Below are 22,587 nucleotides of genomic sequence, written 5' to 3'. Positions count from 1 at the left end.
GAAGTCTTAGATTCTAGAATGAAAATAAGTATCCAAAGCATGGTGTGGTTTTGCTACTTCAACCTACGTGGTAAGACCACCTACAATGACTAGATACTTGGGCCATAGAATATTACGTGGCCTTCAAGGAATGCATTATGGGATGGATTCATTTTCATACATAATTCCCAGTGCTATCACTCTGAAGAATAAAGACTGTAGCAAAAATTAATGCTATAAATTTCTGTTGGCCCTGTAATGTTAGGCGCCTATCCAAAGGCTGTTTAATCCCTATAAGAGCTCACTTTCATCAGTAGTGGAAAAAATCGTGTATAGTAGAAGAGAAACTGTTTTTCAGAGAATAACTTAACAGCTATTTTTTTGAGACCTTACTATGTGCCAGGTGTAATGTTACTGTTCCAGGCACTTTTCCTATTTAATCCTATTTGCTTTTCACCACAGCTCTGGGAGTTAGTGTTTTTAACTCTATTTTATAGGTAAGATTAATTGAGACATAGAGAGGTTATGGGACCTGCCTGATGACACACAAATAACCATTAGCAGAGCCTGGTCTTGAATCAGTTTCCTTTGACTATTAGTTTTTTTGTTTTTCCTTCCTCTTCGTACTCTCTTTGTGTCTCAGTGAATATGTTATAGGTTTAGTTTATCTGGTTATAATAAAATCAGCTAAATTAATAGTCTTGTTGTATTGTTTCTATATATGACTATTCCTGTCATGTCCAGCTAACAGTTACTCTTTCAGGGGCCCCTGGGTGGCTCAGTTGGTTAAGCGTCCACCTCTTGATCTCAGCTCAGGTTTTGATCTCAGGGTCATGAGTTCAAGCCCCACATTGGGCTCTGCACTGGGCATGGAGCCTACTTAAACAACAACAACAACAGCAGCAAAACAATTACTCTTCTATAGAAATAGGGTGACAATATAAATTATTCTTTAAGGAAACACTGTTTGAGAGGGAAAGGGTGCTATTAGTTATTCTGGAAAAATAGGCTTATACCAGAATTATTCCAGGCAAATTAGGATGCATACATGCCTTGATTATAAAACAAAAACAACAGAAACAAAACTTGAGGTAGTATAGCTTACTAGGAACAGCAGCTCTTGTGACATTGTGAAGTTCAAACTCTGATTCCAGTATTTAAGAGCTACGTGATTTTTGTCAGTGCCTCCCCACTGTTTTAGTTTCCTCATATGTAAAACAGGAGTATATTACTAGTACCTGTTTAATAAGGCCATGTGTTTTAAGTGAGGTAATACATGTATAGCATTAAAACAGAATAAGTACTGATGTTATCTATTGTTATATGTAGAAAGAAAATGACTTCTGGAAATATACCTTCTTTGAGTGCTATCCAAAGATTTGTCAAAGATAAACATAGCTTCGTTGTTTCTTAGAATTAAAACGTTAGTTTTCCAGAAGTACTACATAATAAGTTCTCAACAAGTTTTCATTTAAAAAAATGAATATGTGGGGCGCCTGGGTGGCTCAGTTGGTTAAGCCTCCGACTTCGGCTCAGGTCATGACCTCATGGTCTGTGAGTTGGAGCCCCGCGTCGGGCTCTGTGCTGACAGCTCAGAGCCTGGAGCCTGCTTCAGATTCTGTGTCTCCCTCTCTCTCTGACCCTTCCCTGTTCATGCTCTGTCTCTCTGTCTCAAAAATAAATAAACATTAAAAAAATTAAAAAAAAAATGAATATGTGCTAGCATCCGTATGCGTTACAAAGATAATTTGTATTTCAAAGAGACACAAACGAATAGAGATGGGTTAGGACAGTTTGGATGATGGCAGTGGGAAGACAGGAGTTTGCGTAGGAGAAATATTGCATGGAATTCCTGGGAAAGCATCTCAGATGGGATGTGGGATAGATGTGGGATGTTCTAGACAGCTCTCAGCCAGTGAAACTTCTCTGGATACCAGGTGGAAGGAAGAGGTGGAAATGGAAGAGGCCCTTCGGATACATGGTATTTGCACAAAGATTTTGTTGGCATTATGTGCTAGGAAAAGAGAAATAGGTTGTCAGGGTGAGAGAATTTGACCCTTGAAATTAGACTATGTTTATTAATCTTGTAGAAGTCCCTTGGGCAAATAGCCTCAGCTTCATATTGGGGAGCTAGGGATAATAATACTGACTTTATGGAGCTATTATAAGGATTAGAATGAAGCATGGGTGTGCATGTGAGCGTGTGTGTGTGTGTGTGTGTGTGTGCGCGTGTATATAATGTTCTTGGTGAAAAGTCAGCAAATTGGGGCTTTTATAATTTTTTAGGATCATAATAATATTTGATTCGTAGCATTTTGAAGTAAGGTATTTGATGGCTCTTTGTGAACATGAAGTGCTTTGCAGAGATAGGGACTTGCTGTGAATGCTGACATTGCCCCAGTTACAAGCCCTGGCCCTTAGGTGTGCTGCTATCATGAAATCGTGGTGTTCCCTGTTCATGTGATCAGAGCAGCGAGAATTTAGTAAAGGTTGTGACTCCTGTGTATGCTAAGAGTGTATTGAGGTTAAACTTGAAAGCATGATTGCTCTTTTTAGTCTCCTACTCCCCTTTGAATCCTGAGGTCACAGGCTATGGGGTTTTAGTACTTTTGAGCTTAATAATAATTTCTGAAAAAAACAGTTTGACTCCACATACTTAATGCTGCCATGACAGTGTCCTTTAAGGTAAGGACCTTAAGGTAAGATGAGGACCTTAAGGTACCTTTAAGGTAAATCTTCATGCATTTTCATATGCTTTTCAAATATCTTACTCAAATATTTTTACAAGTCATTCACTGGGGCGCCTGGGTGGCGCAGTCGGTTAAGCGTCCGACTTCAGCCAGGTCACGATCTCGCGGTCCGTGAGTTCGAGCCCCGCGTCGGGCTCTGGGCTGATGGCTCAGAGCCTGGAGCCTGTTTCCGATTCTGTGTCTCCCTCTCTCTCTGCCCCTCCCCCGTTCATGCTCTGTCTCTCTCTGTCCCAAAAATAAATAAAAAAACGTTGAAAAAAAATTAAAAAAAAAAGTCATTCACTAAAACAGATAACATGTCCCCCAGATTTTCATTTCAACTACACTTTGGTTAAATGTTTGAGTTTTCTTTAGTTAAATTTTTAATGTTTCCTTAATAGCTCATTCTGATTTTTCTAATCAAATCTTGTGAGTATGCCCAGAAATGTGAACTTCAATTTTCTCAGGTATAAAATGAAGATAATACCACTTCACAAGGTTGTTGATAGGTTAGTAAGGTAATCTTTTAAGGTGCTTAGAAAAGTACATGATACCCACCAGTGTGAGATATCATTATTATGGTGAATATAAATAATAGTGCATTTTTAAATCTTAATTTGCTATAAAGAACCTCAGGACATATTATCATAATAATTATCATTTGTCATTCTGCATTTTGCATCTATTATTCTCTATTCTATAATGGTCTTGCAGGGTTCTTCTCTTTTTAGAGATGGAGAAAATCTGCAGGGATATTGAATTATTTATTCAATGTCACACAGCTAGGAAATGGCAAAATCAGGATGCAAATACAAGCCTGTCTGACCCCAAAGTTTGTGCAGTTTCTACTGTGTCATAAGCGTATTCTTTTTCAACCTAATTATTTCATTTCTAAGCACCTACTCTTTACCAGATAACTCATAGGCCCGGCAATATAGAAGTGAATACAAACAACACTGGTTCTATCTTTGAGAAATTCAGTCTAGTCAGGAAAGGGGACTCCATACATTTATATAGATAGAAGACACCTGCTAGTCTTTTCTTTTTAAGGAAATTGAAATTGTTGGCTAACATCAAATCTTTTTTGACTATTTTCTCCGAGTGTGCTATAGAATGTTCCATAATTGCCTAAGAGGTATAGAAAACAATGAAATACACAGACTCAGAGATCCATATCATTCTTTTCTTAAAAATTTTTTGATGCTTATTTATTTTTGAGAGACAGACAGACAGACTGGAATAGGGGAGAAGCAGAGAGAGAGAGGGAGACACAAAATCCGAAGCAGGTTCCAGGCTCTGAGCTGTCAGCACAGAGCCCCATGTGGGGCTCGAACACACAGACTGGGAGATTATGATCTGAGTCAAAGTCGGACGCTCAACCGACCAAGCCACCCAGGCGCCCCCTATCGTTCTTGACTGAAAGCATGATATTCTCTTGGATTAAGTCACTGCCCCAAGTTTTTCACCATCTTTTAGCTATTCCAGCATGACTTCACAGGAATGAAAACAAGAGGGAAGTTTGTTATACTCATGTTTAGTGATGGTTTCTCTGAGTCATATCAGTGAAACAGGCTTTAGAACAGCAGAACTCATAGATATGATAAGGTTGCATGATCTGAATGCCAGGTTTGGTGTATAATATTTCTTTCTTTCCTTGATCTTTATGAATAGCAAGTGATAAAATTTCAAGTAATTCACTAAATGCCTGGCAGGGTTAATGAACAAATTTTACCACTTGGTGACATCAGGATGCTGATGCATTAGATACATTCGTTGCAATAGTTTTATAAGGCCACTCCCAAAGGAGACGCTCAGAAGCGAAGCATCCGTGTGCTGGTAAATGACCTAATGGTAATTTAGTTATCCTGAATGCTATTAAACATATTTTCCTAATGGAAATTTTTATTGTGATAAGCACTGAGTCACTTAGTATCATTGCTATCATATTTCATGTATCTGGGTAAAAATACAGATGGTACTAAAAACAGCACATTAGCCTAATGCCACAGTGGATGACATCAGTATTGGGGAGACATCAATACACTGATCATAAAGGCTTTGAATCTTCTCTTTCAAGCCTGTTTTCAAATGAAAAGAAATAATCATTCAAAGAAGAATTTGCAAAAGGAATTTTCACTTTTTTCATTTATTAATGAAGACTGGGATTACTTTCTCCACCAATTTTATGATCCTTTAGGTGAAGAGTATCATTGGTTTCTCTCCAGAGTGGCAGAAAGTTATCATTGTCTCTTCTTTGGGAAATTAAATAGATTTTTAGAAGACTGCACTGAGGTCACAGTTTTACTATGGGCTTGCAGAATGCTGGCACTTAGGTGTTTTCTAAACAAGTGATACGATCATTGTAAGAACCCAAAGGAACACTTTTAATTCATAAGCAGCTGCATTACATAGTTCAGTTACTTCGAAATTCTACCCATAACCCCCAGAATGTGTTCTCACACTAGAGAGTAATGCAGCTCTTATGTTTAAAAAAATGACGGGGCGCCTGGGGTGGCGCAGTCGGTTAAGCGTCCGACTTCAGCCAGGTCACGATCTCGCGGTCCGGGAGTTCGAGCCCCGCGTCAGGCTCTGGGCTGATGGCTCGGAGCCTGGAGCCTGTTTCCGATTCTGTGTCTCCCTCTCTCCCTGCCCCACCCCCGTTCATGCTCTGTCTCTCTCTGTCCCAAAAATAAATAAATGTTGAAAAAAAAAATTTAAAAAAAAAAGGCATCTGACCTTTAAAAAAATAAATAAATAAAAAAAATAAATAAAAAAAAAATAAAAAATGCCAACAACAGCAACAACAAACCAGGAAAGACATCAAGTCAAGTCTATTTTCCTAAGTATTTATGAATTCTAAAGTCAAAACATGAACAAAAGCAACTTAAAAATAGTTTTCTTGGCTGGCAGTAATTTCAGAAACCAGCTAGAAAACTGTTCAACTCTGGGAGTAAGTGGCAAAGTGAAAGCATTCAAACCGTGTGTTTCGATGTTGGCACATTGTGGCCTGTGCATTGCCCCTAATTGGGCTGGGTCTGTGAGCCCGACTCTCATCTTGTCTGGACAGCTACACAATGGAAGCATTTGTTCTCATTCTCTTGTCGCCCTACTGCTTCAGCTCCAGGCCACTGTGCCCAGACTCCAACAGAGCACAAGGATCTCACGTTAGAATGCTTTGAAGGGTCAGCAGGATTGCTGGACTTGGAGTAAAGCTCTGACTTATGTCCACTGGCTATTTAGAGAGTTCAGCTGTTTGCAAACTGCTTTCCAGCTACAAGGGGAAGGAGCTGAAATGCACTTTCAAAAGCTTTTTTGTTTTTTTTGCCATGTGTGTGATATAGACTATGGTCTGAAAAAGTTGTTTGGAGCCCAAGTTGTTTATTCACCGGGACGTATTCTCAAGTGCAAACATGAATTTCTCCTGCATGCAATCTGTTGCCAAGCCCTTTGGTGTGTCTAAGCAAGTAACAATTCTGAGAGGTAATATGTGTGCCTTGGAAAGAAAGTACAAATCACTTCACCAGAAGAAAATAGAGAGGAGGGGGGAAAAAGAGGATTGAGGAACACAGCATAAAACTCAGTTTACTGAGATCTCTCTTCCTTTGCAGGAAGGAAAAATCAATGTGTGGGTGCTGGTAAGCCTTTTCCCCAGGTAGAGAAAGACAGCCTTTGAGTTCTCATTTAGTTCACCTCAGATGCTACGACGGGGGTTAAAGACATTTTGGCCAAGTTTGTTACTGCTGCTAGGGGGCTGGTTGGGATAAATGCTGTAAATGCGGAGCTCACACATCTTGCTTGTTGTTCATTTCTGCTGTCACCAACCCGAGACCTTATAAATTAGGGTTTTCTCTCTGTCTTCAACCTTGGAAACATGACCATGGCCACTTACCTAAGAACAGCTCCTTTCACTGAGTCATCATTGACTTCATAGTAAAACTGTTCTTTAGAGGAAAACAGACCACTTACCTCCAAGTGTAAGGAAGCTCTCAGCTTATTAACTATTTGCAGACATGCTAATTAAAATGCAGCTTCATGGATTTTAGGGGAAGATTCTTCGTCAGTCATGAACTCCTTGTTTCGGTTCCCCTTCCCTAGTCCACTAGCTCTCTTCCAGCTGATCTGACAAGTCTTGTTTGTCTACTAGCCAGGCCCTCTCCCTGAGCTTCTCTGATAACTGGTCATGAGGAACTGGCCAGTTTTTAGAGATCCAGTTATTCAGGTTTTCACTCAGGCAAAATGAATATCATATCTGCTTCAAAAAACCTTGTATGATTATAGCTTTTGGTCCTCCATGACAGATGTTTCTTCCCTCTCGTGGGTTTCCCATGAGCCTTGTGTTTATTGACCTAGTCTACCAGTCTTCTTTCTTTGCTCAATGCTTCTTATTTGTGCCTTTGTCCTTGCTATTTTTTCAATGGCCCCTTCTCCGTAAGAGGAGTTCAAATGGAAAATATCACTTGTGTCAAGCAAAAATTATCTGCGTACGTGATTATAGAGAAATAAGCTGACGTTCTTTCTTTCTTTCTTTTTTGAAATTAATCTTGGGACGCCTGGGTGGCTCAGTCAGTTGAGTGTCCGACTTCAGCTCGGGTCATGATCTCACAGTCTGTGAGTTCGAGCCCCACATCAGGCTCTGTGCTGACAGCTCAGAGCCTGGAGCCTGCTTTGGATTCTGTGTCTCCCTCTCTCTCTGCCCCTCCCCTGCTCGTGCTCTGTCTCTTTCAAAAATAAAAATAAAGATTTAAAAAAATTAAAAAAAAAAGAAAAAAAGAAAGTAATATCTACATTCAACATGGGGCTCAAACTCACAACCCGAGATCGAGAGTCTCATGCTCCATTGACTGAGCCAGCCAGGTGCCCCTAAGCTGATCTTCTCTAACTCTTAGAATCGGCTTCTTTATTTTTCACATTTCAAAAAAGTACTAAAAGGATTGCTTATCAGAAATTAGTTGGCTGTTGAAATTTCCTCCTCAGTGCAAATGAAGGGATTAGAGCAGATGATCTCTTAAGGGTCTCCCTAGCCCTAAAAATTTTCATGCACTGATGATCTGTCTTCTTGTGGAAGAGGACAGATGGATGCTCAGCTCTCCATACTGCACATCTTTTTGATCAATGAGTTGAACATCTGTTTGGGACCTCTTACACCAACACACTGCAATTCCCATTGCTCAGTGTTTCAGCTAGCAGCAGCAGAATGCCTCTCCAGAAGGTGTCAGGCCTCCTGTCTCTGGAAGAGCTGCTTCTTCTCACTATTTCCGAGAATAATAAAAGAGCTAGCTCCTTCTATATCCACTCTTTGAGACTGGTTAATCTATTTTGGAGTAATGCGGAAAATATGTGTATTCCTCTCAAGAATCTCAAAAGAACAGAGATTCAATATTAATTTATAAACCTTAACATATAAGTCAAAAAGGTAAGAATATATTTTGACTTATTTCATCAAGGGAGAAGCCAATCTTTTAAAAAAATCATAGACTTTATATTTAGAACAATTTTATATCTATAGAAAAGTTGAGAGGGGTGCCTGGCTGGCTTAGTTGGTATGGCATGTGACACTTGATCTCTGGGTCATGCGTTCGAGCCCCATGTTGCACATAGAGATTACTTAAAAAAAAAGTTAAACAAATAGTAGAAAATTCCCATATTTCCCCCTCAATTCCCCATTTTACCTATTATTAACATCTTACAAAAGTATGATGCATTTTTTTTATTAAAAATTTTTTTTAGTGTTTATTTTTGAAGAAGAGATAGAGCGTGAGCAGGGGAGGAGCAGAGAGAGAAAGGGAGACACAGAATCCAAAGCAGGCTTCAGGCTCTGAGTTGTCAGCACAGAGCCCTATGTGGGGCTTGAACTCATGAGCTGTGAGATCATGACCTGAGCCGAAGTCAAATGCCCAACTGACTGTGCCACCCAGAAGCCCCAAGTACAGTACATTTCTTAAAAGTTAATAAATTTTTATTAATTATAGTTACAGGTTATAGTATGCGCCTTTGTTTTTAACCTAATGCTCCTTTTCTGTTCCGAGATCCCATCCAGGACACCACATCACATATACTCATGTCTTCTTAGTCTCCTCTTAGTTATGGCAGCTTCTTCAGGCTTTCTTGTTTTTGATGACCTTGAGAGTTTTGGGAGTACTGATGAGTCAACTGATAAGTCAACATAACTTATTACTGTTGACGTGGACCTTAGTCATCTGCCGGAAATAGTGTTTGTCAGGTTTCTCTACTGAAGCCAACTATTTTTAAACTAGTGTTGACTAGTTATTCAAATAAAAGTTCTAGATTCTGGATTTGGAAGATTATTTGGAAATTATCATGAGGAAATGGCCTTTAGTGTAATGAAAACATCGGATATAATACATTTGTTTTTCTTCTCCTGTCTAAAGAACACAGAGCTAGTTATCTGTGACTTAGACCATTATCCTAGGGAGATAAATTTTGTGTGTGTGTGGTTGACACATCAAGAGATAAAAAATGAGGAAAGAGAAGATGATTCCCCCCCCCCCCCCCCCCGGGATGTGTCAGCTCCATGAAAGAATTTCTGCCCTGTTGATCATGACTGTTGGCTCATATATTTCTCATCTGAGAGACTTTTAAGGAAGTGACCATCCAGGGGTACTTTTAGTATTTTAGAACACCTTGCTCAGGAAGCATTTCCTAACCCTTGTCTGAATCTTTCTAGTCTTACTCTACTCAGGCTGATGGAATTGTGAAGCCTTTCCTGTAGGCTCAGGCTCATTATTTTTATTTAAAATTGAAAGAAATGTAGGGTGCCTGGGTGACTCAGTCGGTTGAGCATCCCAACTTCTGACAGCTTGGAGCCTGGAGCCTGCTGCAGATTCTGTTTCCCTCTCTCTCTGCCCCTCCCCCACTTGTGCGCGCGCTCTCTCTCTCTCTCTTTCTCTCTCTTAAAAATAAATAAATAAATAAATAAATAAATAAATAAATAAATAAATAAAAGAAATATTACAAAGAATAACTCAGGTATGTCATTACTTGACTATCCTGTCACCAATTTTAATATTAGTGAAATTTAGCAACGTCCTTAACAAAATACAGATGTGACCTTAGTTAGATATCCTCTAATTTGTATTCTTCCAGAGTTTAGATTCTAAATACATATATTTGAGTTCAACAAAGGGAGTCATCTTTAAATAAAACCCATTGCATAGATTAATGTGTATTATTAATGTGTATTTTCATATTTTCTTAGTGAGGTCCACAATGATTTTTATACTACTTATTTATATATTTCTCCATATTTTTTCTCATCTTAGTAATTAGTATTTTTTTTTTTTTTTGAGAGAGAGAGAAAGAGAGCATGAGCAGGGGAAGGGCTGAGGGAGAGAATCCCAACCAGGCCCCATGCCCAGTGCAGAGCCTGACGTGGGGCTTGATCTCATAACCATGAGATCATGACCTGAGCCAAAATCAAGAGTCTGGGACACTAAACCAACGGAGCCACCCAGACACCCCTCATTGTATTAATTATTGCTATAGGATGCATGCATATACAACTTCCTCTATTTTATCCTTTGGCTCACATATAAAAACACAATTTTCTTAGCCATTTAGTGTAGATGACAGGATCAAAAATATGATTTTCTTTTAGTTATTTTATTATTAAAGGTAGTTATACTATTAAAAGTAAATTATAAGTGGTAGGAGAATCATACTGTTTCCTTAAAGTTTCTTATATTTATCCCCTTTTCTTTAGTTTCAGTGCTACTAGTTCAGTTCCCATCCTCTGCTTTTCTCAATCCATTAGCCACTCTACTACCAGACGGAGTTTTCTAAATACTAAATTGAATTATGTCTCTTGTGTCTCCACTGTAACTTGTCCATATCTGTACATCATGCGTGATGACTCTGGATTGCTGTCACTAATTCGCTGTCCTGCCTCCCCTACGTGATTATGAGATCTCTGAGGGTAGGGACAGTGTCCCATTCACCTATGAATAACTGGCAGCACACTGTAGGCTCAGTAACCATGGGCTGGATAAATGAATGAGTATAACCACATTTGGAGGTTATCTGTTGGACATCTCCATGACTAAAATGTTGATGTTTGTTTTCGTTTCACAGCCCACATTTTAGAAGACTCTTAAAAATCCTTTGTGGACATTTTCAAACACAGGCTAAAGTAAGGAGAACAGTATAATGAATTCCCATGTAACCAGTCAGCTTCAAAAATCGACATCAGCTTGCAATTTTGTTTCATCTGCCTCCCACCCCACATTTTTTTTGGTTTGAATTTGGTGGAGTATTTCAAAGCAAACACCAGACGTCATACCATTTACTTGTAAACATTTCATTAAGTCTTTAACTAGTAAAGTTTTTTTTTTCATCATCCCATTATCACCCCCTTTAACATAATTTAATACCAAATATCTAATGTCCATATTTCCTCAAAACTGCCTTTCTACAGTTGATTTGTTAAAATCAGGACCTGAACAAAGCCTGTACATTGCATTTGATTATGTTGAGGCATTGTTTAGTCTTCACATATAGGGGAGTGTCATTTATGTGAAAGATAAATAAGTGATGGCCTGCATAAAAAATGTATTTCTGGGGGCGCCTGGGTGGCGCAGTCGGTTAAGCGTCCTACTTCAGCCAGGTCACGATCTCGCGGTCCGTGAGTTCGAGCCCCGCGTCAGGTTCTGGGCTGATGGCTTGGAGTCTGGAGCCTGCTTCTGATTCTGTGTCTCCCTCTCTCTCTGCCCCTCCCCCGTTCATGCTCTGTCTCTCTCTGTCCCAAAAATAAATAAAAAACGTTGAAAAAAAATTTAAAAAAAAATGTATTTCTGCTTTGTTTTCTCTTTATTCTATGTATGTAAACATTTAATAACATTAGGCCTAGAGTTAAACATTTGCATGACTGAGCATTTTGGCTCATTCACACCGTTATTCATTCAGTAAATATTTATTGAGTGCCTACTCAATGTTAGGCACTGTTCTAGGCACAGAGAGTCAACAGTTAACAACATGGAGCTTATGTTCCAGTGGCTGGAGCCTCTGCACGTGTTCGCTTTAGACTTGAGCTGGGGTAAGGAGGGGTAGTTTCCGAATAAATCCAGAAGGTTTAATTGAGGCAGACTTGATATGTAGGAGCTAGGATCTAATTCTTAACGCTTGAGATGTTTTGCAATTGTCAGGTCCTTGTTAGAACATTATTGCCATTACAGTTATCTCTTTCTAACCTCTACACCAACCAGGCTGCCCCCTTGCTGGATGAATCTCTGTAAAACTCCATTTTGATCTTGTCATTGCCTTCCTAAAACAGCTGAAGCATGACTTGTCATTCTTATCAATAAAGGTCACTTACACTTACACTTTCAATGTTATCTTTTTGCTATATCAACTTTACTGTAACCAGGCTGATCTCTTGAACTTGCCTTGAGTTAATTCTGCTCTGTAACTTTCTTAGGCCGGAATTAACTTATTACCTTCTCCTCTTTCTCTCCCCTTCCTTCTTTCCTCCAATTTTCTTTTCTATTCTCTCCTCTTAATTTCCTTAAAGCTCAGCTTAATTTTCGTCACCTCTGTAAAGATTACACACCACCAAGCCATTTAATGCCTAATCCACCAATATGACACTTAATTTACATTGCCTTGATATATAAAACCACCTGTGGTTGGGGCGCCTGGGTGGCTTAGTCAGTTAAGCAGCTGGCTTCGGCTCAGGTCATGATCTTGCGGTTTGTGAGTTTCAGCCGATCATCAGGCTCTGTGCTGACAGCTCAGCGCCTGGAGCCTGCTTCAGATTCTGTGTCTCCCTCTTTCTCTGCCCCTCCCCTGGTCATGCTGTCTCTCTCTGTCTCCCAAAAATAAATAAGCGTTAAAAATTTTTTTAAAACCACCTGTGGGTGAGACCTAGGCTTTATAAATCAGAAAGCCCTGGATTTGATTTTCAGTCCAGCCACTTATTAGCAATATGGTCTTGGGCCAGTCTGTTTACTTCTTAGAGTCTCACTTTTTTTTGGTCTATAGAATGTAAACATAGGTTGATTTTCATGGGGTTTCCTTGAATAATAATTAAGATAATATATGTAGTCAATATAATTTTTGATACTTGGAAACACTCTATAACTGGTAAGTTATTATTATTATTAATTATATTTTTGTCTAATTATGTCATCTCCAATTAGATGGGAAGGCACTTAAATAATGCCTTGTACATTGTTGATATTGCACATTGTTTTGTGAAGAGTCGTTTTTAAGATCTTCTGCTTTTGGCTCCAGGGGTTCCCACACAGTCATTTAAATATTCATCCAGTTGTTCAGATGTGGTTTTTAGTAGTCATTTGAGAGTGGACAACACTAAGGCAGGAATGGAAACACACATCCCAGAAAATGGTCTAGAACATGTGGGAAAGAAACTGTACCTATTATACTACTTAAGTAGTTGCTAAAATTAGGCCAAAAAAGTGATTGAAATTAGTGAGTCTTTATTTTTGTATGAGTTCCTTTATTAAGTTTAGGGGAAAAAGGGATGTTGTGAATCTGATGCTGAGAGCATCTGTCTAGTTAATATTTTATTTGTTGCAAATGGTTTTCAGTGTTGTTTCTTTGGCAACCTCAAAGCAAAATACTCTGCCTTGAAAGAAGGAAATTAAGAGGCATGATATATTTCACTACGGAAAGGTGGTGAGAGTCCGGGAGAATCAAATTGAATTGTGGGTCTGAAGGAGGCCAAGAAAGAGCATTTTAAACCTAGCTAAGCATAAGACATTGCATCATTAAGCCGGGAGAGTTACAGGCTCATAGTGAAGAAGAAAGCACTTAAATTGCTCTCGATTCTCTTGGAGAAGAATAAACACGTATGCAAAGGCCCAAGATCTGATTTTCAGTGTCAAAAGGAAAATGCGTATTCTGTCAGTGGAGCTCCAATTATTCAAGGACCCAACCGAACAGCCCAATGGGAGCTGGAAGCAAGGACTTCATGCAGTAGCTCTGTGTCTTTGGCAGTCTCTTGAAATTGGGACTAAAATTAAAAGTAGTTGAGTGCAACCAGTTCTAAATGTCAGATGGAACACTTTGCTCAGCAGGCAGTGCACAATGCTGATTTTCCTGTTATGTTCTGGATTGTTATGTGAGATGTTGAATCAGGTCCTTGTTAGTGCCTTCACTAATACAAGAGCTGGAAAGCAACTCTACAATTAATATTCTGTGATGTTATTGCCTATTTGCCTTGAACTTTAATTGGGCAACGTTTTTGTGAACTTGTTTTTTTTCTTTAAAAATTTTTTTCTTAATGTTTATTTTTGGGAGAGAGAGAGAGAGAGACAGACAGACAGAGTGCAAGTTGGGGGGGGGGCGGGCAGAGAGAATCCGAAGCAGGCTCTAGGCTCTGAGCTGTCAGCACAGACCCCGATGCGGGGATCAAACTCATAGACCGTGAGATCATGACCTGAGCCTAAGTCGGACGCTTAACTGACTGAGCCACTCAGGAGCCCCATGGACTTTTTTTTCTCTTTTGACACCTGGAGGCAATATTTGTCTTTCAATTTGATTGGCCTTTTCTATGAACACTTCTTATGAATGCTTAAAAGTTGTACTTTCTAAATTGCTACTAAGGCATAGAGAGGGTTGTTTACTACATAGAAAGCATAGAAAGTGAAATATGGAAAGACTTTTTTCAAAAGACTATTATGCTAACCATCTGATCTCTATGGTTACATATACTATTCTAAGGGAGTTTTAAACGATGGGTCTGATTTAAGCTTCTGAATACCTGTTTATGATTTTGGTAGCTCCTAGTAAGGCTACGTGAAGGTGGACACTGCATCCAATCTAGACATAGGGTAGATCAAATAAGATGAAGGCAGAAATGGAGAAATGGTGGGCTTTGAACACTGTATGTGCCAGAGGCCTGTTATTGACAGTTCATAGAGCCTCCTGGGAGACTGAAGAGCCACAATGCGTGGCTCTATAACGGCTCTAGAACATTCATCCATGAGAGAATGCAAGTAGTACAAAAGATCCAGAAAATTGCTCCACATAGGGCAGTACTCCTCAAACTTTCACTTACATCAGAATTACCTGGAAGTCTTCCTAAAACACAAATTATTGGACCTCATTCTTGGAATTTCTAAATCAGAAGGTCTGGGGTGGGGCTTAACAATTTACATCCTTAGGGTGCCTGTGTGGCTGTCATTTGAGCCTCGGACTTCGGCCTAGGTCACGATCTCACAGTTCCTGAGTTCAAGGCCCGGTTGGGTTGGGCTCTGTGCTGACAACTCAGAGCCTGGTGCCTGCTTCAGATTCTGTGTCTTCCTCTCTCTCTGCCCCTCCTCTGTTTTCACTCTGTCTCTCTTTCTCTCAAAAATAAATAAACTTTAAAAAAAAATGAATTTACATCTCTGACAAGTTCTTAAGTGATGCTGATATACTGCTGGTCTGACATCCACTGAAATAAGGCGATGATTCTTGCCGTATTTCTCAAACTTTAATATGCAGAAGGATCATCTTGGAGAAGTTGTAAAATATGTAGTCTTTAAAAGTTACACTGGTGAGGCTCAGGACTCTGGTGTTATTAAAGACACCATTAGTGATTCTGGTGTAATTGGTCCAGGGACACTGGCCTAGGGACTCTAAGCCATTGGAACATCTCTAACCCTTTGGTATTTGAGTTTTTCATGTTGTCATAACCATTCATGGCTTGAATGTCAGTTAATGACTGTGAAGTTCTAAATCTCCTTGAAGAGCAAAAGAAAATGAAATGGAAACATTACAGTATTTTAATGGCTTACTGATAACATAGGCCAAGCCACATCTCATGAAAATATGATACTGTGATATAATATGATAAGCATGTAGCCAAACTTAAATATAACATGACTTTGGCATGAAAAAAATTGTCTAATCTCCTGTTATTAAGTAAAATGTAATTAAACCCAATCTTTTGAAGGAGGTAGCAGGATATAATGAAAAAGAAGACTTTGGAGATAGATAGATTCTAGTTCTAACACTTACAAAGCCTGGGCAAGTTACTTAACCTTTATGATGATTAGTTATCTCTTCTGTAAAAGGGATTTAGTAATTTATGTCTTTTTTTTAAACTTTTTTTTTCCTTAGTAGGATCCATGCCCAATGTGGAGCCCAATGTGGGGCTTGAATTCACAACCCTGAGATCAAGATCTGAGTTCAAGGGTCACTCAATCAACTGAGCCACCCAGGCTCCCCAGTAATTTTTGTCTTATATGTCATGAAGAATAAATAGATAATATATAGAGCTTTTAATATATTGCAGATGTTTACTAAATGATAGTTAAAGAAGAAGTGATAGAACACAGGCATCTCTCATTTCATAAATTTTTTTTCATTTTGGTTTAACTATGATATGGAAGATGCTTATTCAACTTGACATTCCTTGGTCAGCCATTTCAGCCAATGCTTTTGTACAGATTTTAGACTGACTCTGAAGTAAATTTCATCCCTCAGGTTTCTTTCGTATAAGAATTATTGAGACATCTGGCTGGCTCAGTCAGTAGAGCATGTATGTGACTCTTAATCTCAGGGTTGTGAGTTCAAGCTCTACATTGGGTGTGGAGCCTACTTAAAAATTTAAAAATAATCAATTTGACAATAAATTTTGTATTAAAAAATAAAAATAAAAATAAATAAAAAACTAAAAATAATTATTAATGTAGCCTTTGCAGATATAAATTAAAACTAGGAAATTTTAAAACTAATTGTGGATGTTATGTGATGAAAAGAATGCCTTTTCTTTGATTAAATAGGTATATGGTGCATGCATATTTTCTGTTAGGCTAAGAAAATATTTTTTAAAAAAGAACAGATGAATTTGTATATACTGGCATGACCAATATCCACAAGGACAAAAAAAATCAAGTTCCAAAGCAGTATTATATAATTTTTTTAATGTTTATTTATTTTTTTGGGAGAGAGAGAGAAAGAGAGAGAGAGAGAGAGAGATGAAGCATGAGCAGGGGAGGGGCAGAGAGAGAGGGAGACACAGAATGTGAAGCAGGCTCCAGGCTCTGAGCTGTCAGCACACAGCCCAACACAGGACTTGAGCTCATGAACTACAAGATTATGACCTGAGCTAAAGTTGGATGCCTGACCAACTGAACCACCCAGATGGCCTAATTCACTGAATTTTTAATGTAAATTTGAAAGCATTCTTTTCCAATTATTACAAATTAAAAGGAGACCTTTAGAATATTATGAAAAACTGGATCTTAGTAGAAAAAAGGAATGAAAACAGAAGATAGGATGTTACAATAGAGACCTAGCATCAGAGAGACAATGGCTAGAATCATGGATCAGCACTGATCATTTGTGAACTTGTTCAATATAGACTCTGAACCCATTCCTCATGGGCTTAGAGTGCGTAATATTTCACATGGCTATTGTGAGACTAAATGAATAAATGTATGTAAAACGTTTAAAGTCAAGACATGGCCTTCTTTCAACAAAGTATAAAACCTACCACCTTTTGAGTGCCAGCCTTATGCCAGGAGCATCTCTAATCTTCCAAGTAAGCTCATTTCATGAGAAGAACTAAGGCTCAGAGTTTAAGCAATTTTTGCAGGGCCTATAGTTAGCAAGTGGCAGAGTTAGGCCTTGAAGCCTGGCCAATAAGATTCCAAAGCCAGGCTCTTTCTGTTAAACTGCAGTTCACATCCTTTGACCTTTTCTCCCATAAGGCACAAATACACTTAAAATAGCTTTCTGAGAAAAGCCAAAGGGTATGATTGTGTAGTAAGTTCTCTCTGCAAATCTGTATAAGAAAACTATTTAGGTTGATTCATACAGGCTCGTAAGGCAAAGGTATAAAATACTTGAATATTCTGTGTGATTGAAGCCTGCTTTTGAAATGTGGCTCAGGAAGTCATCTTAATCGTCCTCACTGCCATCAACTCCAGATTATTCTGCGTGTCATAGTCTGTCTGCCTAATTTTATTAACTTCTATAGTGGGGATACTCAGGAAAAATTGGTGCATTTTCCTTATAGTTTTAAAAATTGTTATGTAATCAGAGAAATGTCAGAAACTTTAAAGAGCCTATAAACCCTAAAGAGAATAAACACAAAATAAAAGAGGAGGGATTAATAAGATTAATATGTATCAGAGAGAAAACGCAAGAAGAAGATCCTGTTGACAATTGAAGAAGAAAACGTATTAAATATTTAGAAATGAGCTTAGGAAAGGGTGTGCATGGACTATACAAAGAAAACTGAAATGTTTTTTTTGGGAGATGAAAGGAAAGATCGAATAAGGGATGGATGAGATGGCAAACAATTGTTGTGGTTGTCAATTCATGTAATCTATTTATAGACTGAATGCCCTCCTCTTAGGCCTTATTGGACCTTAAGGAATTAAACTCAAGAAATTGATACTAAGCTTTATTTGGAAAACACATAGGCATGAATCTAAAACTATATTCTGGAAGAAAAAGAAAAAAGAGCAACAAAGAAGGATATATCCTACCAGATATAGCAAAACACATAAATCAGCAAAAATTAGGACTGAAGATGAGTGGAGCTGAAGAGATAAAAAGAATACACACACACACACACGTACACACATACAATACACACTCATACTTAAATTATTTTTATAGAAATTTGGCAGTATTTAAAGTCATTAAAAAGATAATGGCTAACTAAATTTGCAGACCTTGAAATGACATGCATGAACTCTAGGCAGTGACATGGAAAATAATTATAAATTATAATAATTAAGAAGAAGAATACAATAGTTTATATTTACAGTGTGTTAGATATGCTAGGTTTAAAGAAGTACATACTTAACATTCATGCGAGGATTATATTTACCTGTTAAACTGAGTACATATTCATATTCATAGATTTAAAGGAGAGAGAACGTGAATTAATGAGAACAGTGTTGAGTTCAGATAGTGGAGTAAGAATGATTTTTGTTGTTCCTAAAATTCTTTTACTGTTTTCATATTGTTTTAACAATAAAAGTTTTAATATTGGTTATGTAAACTTTTATGTAGAATATGACCAAAGCATCAAAGTATTGTTTGGCATATTAAACTTGAACCAATAAAGACAGTTCTCTAGTATGAACACAAGAGTTTCATCTTGTTCACAAGTATCATGAGCATGTCAAGTCTACTAATGTTGCTTAAAGTTCCCTATGATTAGATATTTTCATAATTTCTTAAATCTGTTCTTCTTATATATGCTATTTTTCCATCTTTTCACTAGCTTTGTTTGCCTACTTTTCTGGGCTCTTAAAATATTTACATATTTTTTTGTTTTGCTCTTTTGCATTTATAATAGAGTGAGTTTTCTTATAAAGTAATTTTTAAGTGCTACTACAAACCTATTTTTATTAGAAATGGAAAAACTCTTCTTAATAATAAATTAAAATGATTTCAAACTTACGTTTCCTTTTTTGTTCTTTTAGGTAAGTAACTGAACAGGGACATGAAGAACTGATATTTCAAATGACAGCCATGTTGCAAAAGGTACTTTTGGTATTTTAATATCACTGTAAAAGTAATCCTATCGAAAGATATAGAGGTTGGAAAGTAACTAAGTACAATTTTGGCAAAAATAATTTTTTATGTAAACAGATTTAAAGATGTTAGAGCTTTAATAATATTTTAATTACGAAAAATGTAATATTGTCAGTATTACTGGGGAGTAGAAAGATAAAGATTGATCATTTTGTCAACATATTGACTGGTGGAAAGAGGGAGGTTGGGGACCAACTTTGGTGTAATAGACAAAGTGAACACATTGGGATTTGTGCATCAGAGTCATCTATTTTCTCTAAGGGATTATGGTTTCTTGTCTGTTATCAGAACATTATCTCCAGGATTGCTCATCAAATTGATTGCTCTAAGCTTGTCAATAGTGCAGTTTGATTCTGGATAATTTAAATAGATTGAATCACTGTGGAGAACTCTCCAGATTCTATTTATGTAAAAAAATGTTTTTAAACAGAAGGGAGGGAGGAAGGGAAGAAGGAAATATTACACTTAGAAATAAAGAATATAAAAATTCTCAGTTCTGAATATCTGTCACATGCATGGTTTGTGGAAATCTGATTTTTTTTAAGTCCTAAATCTCATCTAGAAGAATCTCTTTCTTCTCTAGAAGAAATCCTTAGAATATTGTAGAAACTATCCTTGTCACAGGGGAAACAATTGCATTATGAATTGTTAGACGAGCTGTGTGATACCATTAACATTGGCAATCACACAAAAGACTGTGATATTTTAGATGCACTGAACCATGTATTGTCCCTTTGTACTAAATTAACAATTCATTTCAATAAGCAGAAGATACATGAGAATATCAGAAGAAGAGAAATGAACTCAAATATAAAATCACAATAAAAAAACTTCTCATTTTGCTTAAAATTTTCTGAAGGATCTTACAAATCTCAGGACAGGTGCCACTGAAGAGGCCTAATGTGAAGAGAAATTTGAAAAAAAAATTGGGGGAACAATTTTATACTAGGAAGTTTACTTTTTTAATGATCATTTAATTAGCATACATTTTCTCTGCTTTGTGACTATTCTTTTGTCAAATGAGATCTGGGGAATTTTATCAGTACTGATAATGAGAGCACTAATCAGCTTGGGCTGTTTTTAGAAAGGGCAGATATTACCCTGTCATATTATAGTAATATGTTATGATACAGTTTGCTTCACTTGAGGTACAGTGAGGCTTCCAAGTGTAAATGCCAAGTCAGCAGTTGGATTGATGAGTCTTAGAAACTCAGAGAAGAGATCTGTGGTGGATTTTGAGAATCATTGTCTCACAGTTCGTAACTAAGACCGTTGAAATAAGTAAGCCACTTTTGTAGAGACTATATAGTGTGATAAAGATTTGAGGACTAATTCCAATACTTGAAAGAAAGGTGAGACTAATGAGTTGACAGAGTGTCAAATGTTACTGACAGGTCAAGAAACATGAAGGCTTCAATAAACCCATTAGATTTTCCCATGTGAATGTCCTTAGTAACACTGGCAAGGGAAGTTTTGGTGAAGTAAGGACAAAAGCCAGATTGGAGGTGGATTGAGGAATAAATAGGAAGTAAGAACATGGAGTTGGCAAAAATAATAGCTCTTTGAAAAATTTGTCTCTGAATAAAAGTGGAGAGAATCCAGTAGCTGGACAGGGATGTTGGGATGAGAGAGAGCCTTGAACATGTTTAAATGTTCATGGGAATGGTGCAGAAGAAGGGAAGAAACGAAGGTATGGGTTTCTTGAGAATGAAGAAAGGGCTGGAGTAGGCAGTGCAGGAAAAGAGATTACCCGTACCTGGTGGGAGGATACCTATTTCAACATAACTAAGGCAGGGACAGGAGGGTGTGCACACATACAGATAAGCTCATAGACTTGGTATAATACTTATAAGGAGTATTAACCATGGTTTCTCTTTTCTCTATGAAGAAGGTATGGCCGGTGCAGTTAGGAAAGTTTTTGAGGAAAAGAGGAAACCTGGAAATAGTGTTTGTAGAGAGTAGAAGGGGAGAGGGAAAGTTGTGTTGGAGACTAGGTTGTTAGACTAGGCTGGTATCAATGACTGAGAATTTGTAGTTTATCAGATTCTCTGAATTTTGCAGTGGTCTTAAGATTCCAATTTGTGAACTTGCCAATTCAGTCAACCTTTGTAGATTGTGACAAGCCTTAGGTGGTATAAGTATTTATTGAAACCTAATAAATGATTACCTTCTTCCATAGAATTAGGATGGAACCATATTTGAGGACATTCATCTAAGTGTGGTCATTTCCCTTAATTTTCATGAATATATATACTATGTATATTTGTAAATGTACTATATGCATGAATATTATTTTCAAAAAATGAGAAATCAAAGATTTTCTGCTTCAAGGAAAGGGATCAGAAAGATAGTGACTATTCTTTTTCAGGTCCTCAGTTTTGGTGTGTATTTCCTAGGATCACTATTTGAGTTTGAAGAAAAGATTCCTTTTTTTAAAATCCAAAGTTTGTGTACTATTTGCCATGACAGAAGAGAGCCTGTTGTCCCTACTCAGGCGTCAGTAGCTTGGCACATTCTTCCTCTTCTGGCGAGTATCCTTTGGATAGTCAATTAGACTGTGAAAGTATTAAGTGGGTCCAGAAGATGAAAAACTTCAGTTTGTTGACTTTGAATTGTAAGACTGTTATGTTAATATGCACATTTAACTAGAAACTCTAAATTTCCATTTCCCATTTTGGTTTTTAAGAGTGTTTACTTGAGGGCATAGAGCTCTTTATTAGACTGAAGAGATCTTCTAGTTCAGGAACTTTCAAATGTTTTTTTAGCTGCAAAACCACTTTGAAAATTAAAATTTGGTATAAACAAAGATAAAAAGAGAACTGTTCTGGTTTCATTAGGCATGGGGGATCTTGGATCCACCTATAGTCACCACCTCCTTCTCATCCCACTTTTGGGTAGGTCTTCTGAGACCTCACCACTGAACCTTGGAATATTGAAAATTAAAATTCTAGGTGATCACAACTATACTGAATTTCATTAAAATATAAAATTTTTAAGATAAATGGTGGTTTGCGGATAATTTTGTTCTCTGATTCAAATAAGCAGGTTACTGCCTACTTTGACCCAAGTCATATAATTATTTTATAATGCTAATTTTAGTGATAATAGATACTAATTTTGGCCAAAGAAATTCCATAAAAACCATTTCTAACTATGTTTCAAATCTGCGGTTGAAAATGCCAGGCACTCCATTTAATTACGTTTGCTGGTCCGGATGACCAAAGTTTGTAAATGGGGAGCCCTTTGGTAAGCTCATGAATAGAACTGTTCTTTATTGTTCTTGAATGATGGACATATGACTACGGTAGAGAGGATTTAACTGCCTTGATCTTGAGCCACCATGAAAGTGTGTAAGTTACCA

General features: G+C 37.6%; 1 protein-coding gene across 6 annotated transcripts in view; it reads left to right on the top strand.

Annotated features, from left to right (window-relative positions):
* Positions 1 to 22,587, top strand: part of ANK2 (ankyrin 2) — a 671,502-nt gene that overhangs the window by 162,614 nt on the left and 486,301 nt on the right. For 5 of the 6 annotated variants that reach the window (XM_043570198.1, XM_043570029.1, XM_043570010.1 and 2 more), the window contains exon 2: positions 19,115 to 19,175. The exons of the other annotated variant lie outside the window; for it this stretch is intronic. In XM_043570198.1, the coding sequence (XP_043426133.1) occupies positions 19,155 to 19,175 (21 nt within the window). In that variant the 5' untranslated portion in view covers positions 19,115 to 19,154. The remainder of the gene's footprint in view (positions 1 to 19,114; positions 19,176 to 22,587) is intronic. 6 annotated transcript variants of the gene reach the window in all.

Source organism: Prionailurus bengalensis, chromosome B1, assembly GCF_016509475.1.
Source record: "Prionailurus bengalensis isolate Pbe53 chromosome B1, Fcat_Pben_1.1_paternal_pri, whole genome shotgun sequence".
In the NCBI taxonomy this organism is placed as follows: domain Eukaryota; kingdom Metazoa; phylum Chordata; class Mammalia; order Carnivora; family Felidae; genus Prionailurus; species Prionailurus bengalensis.
Note: the sequence above shows the minus strand (reverse complement) of the source record. Positions and strands in the feature narration are given on the sequence as shown.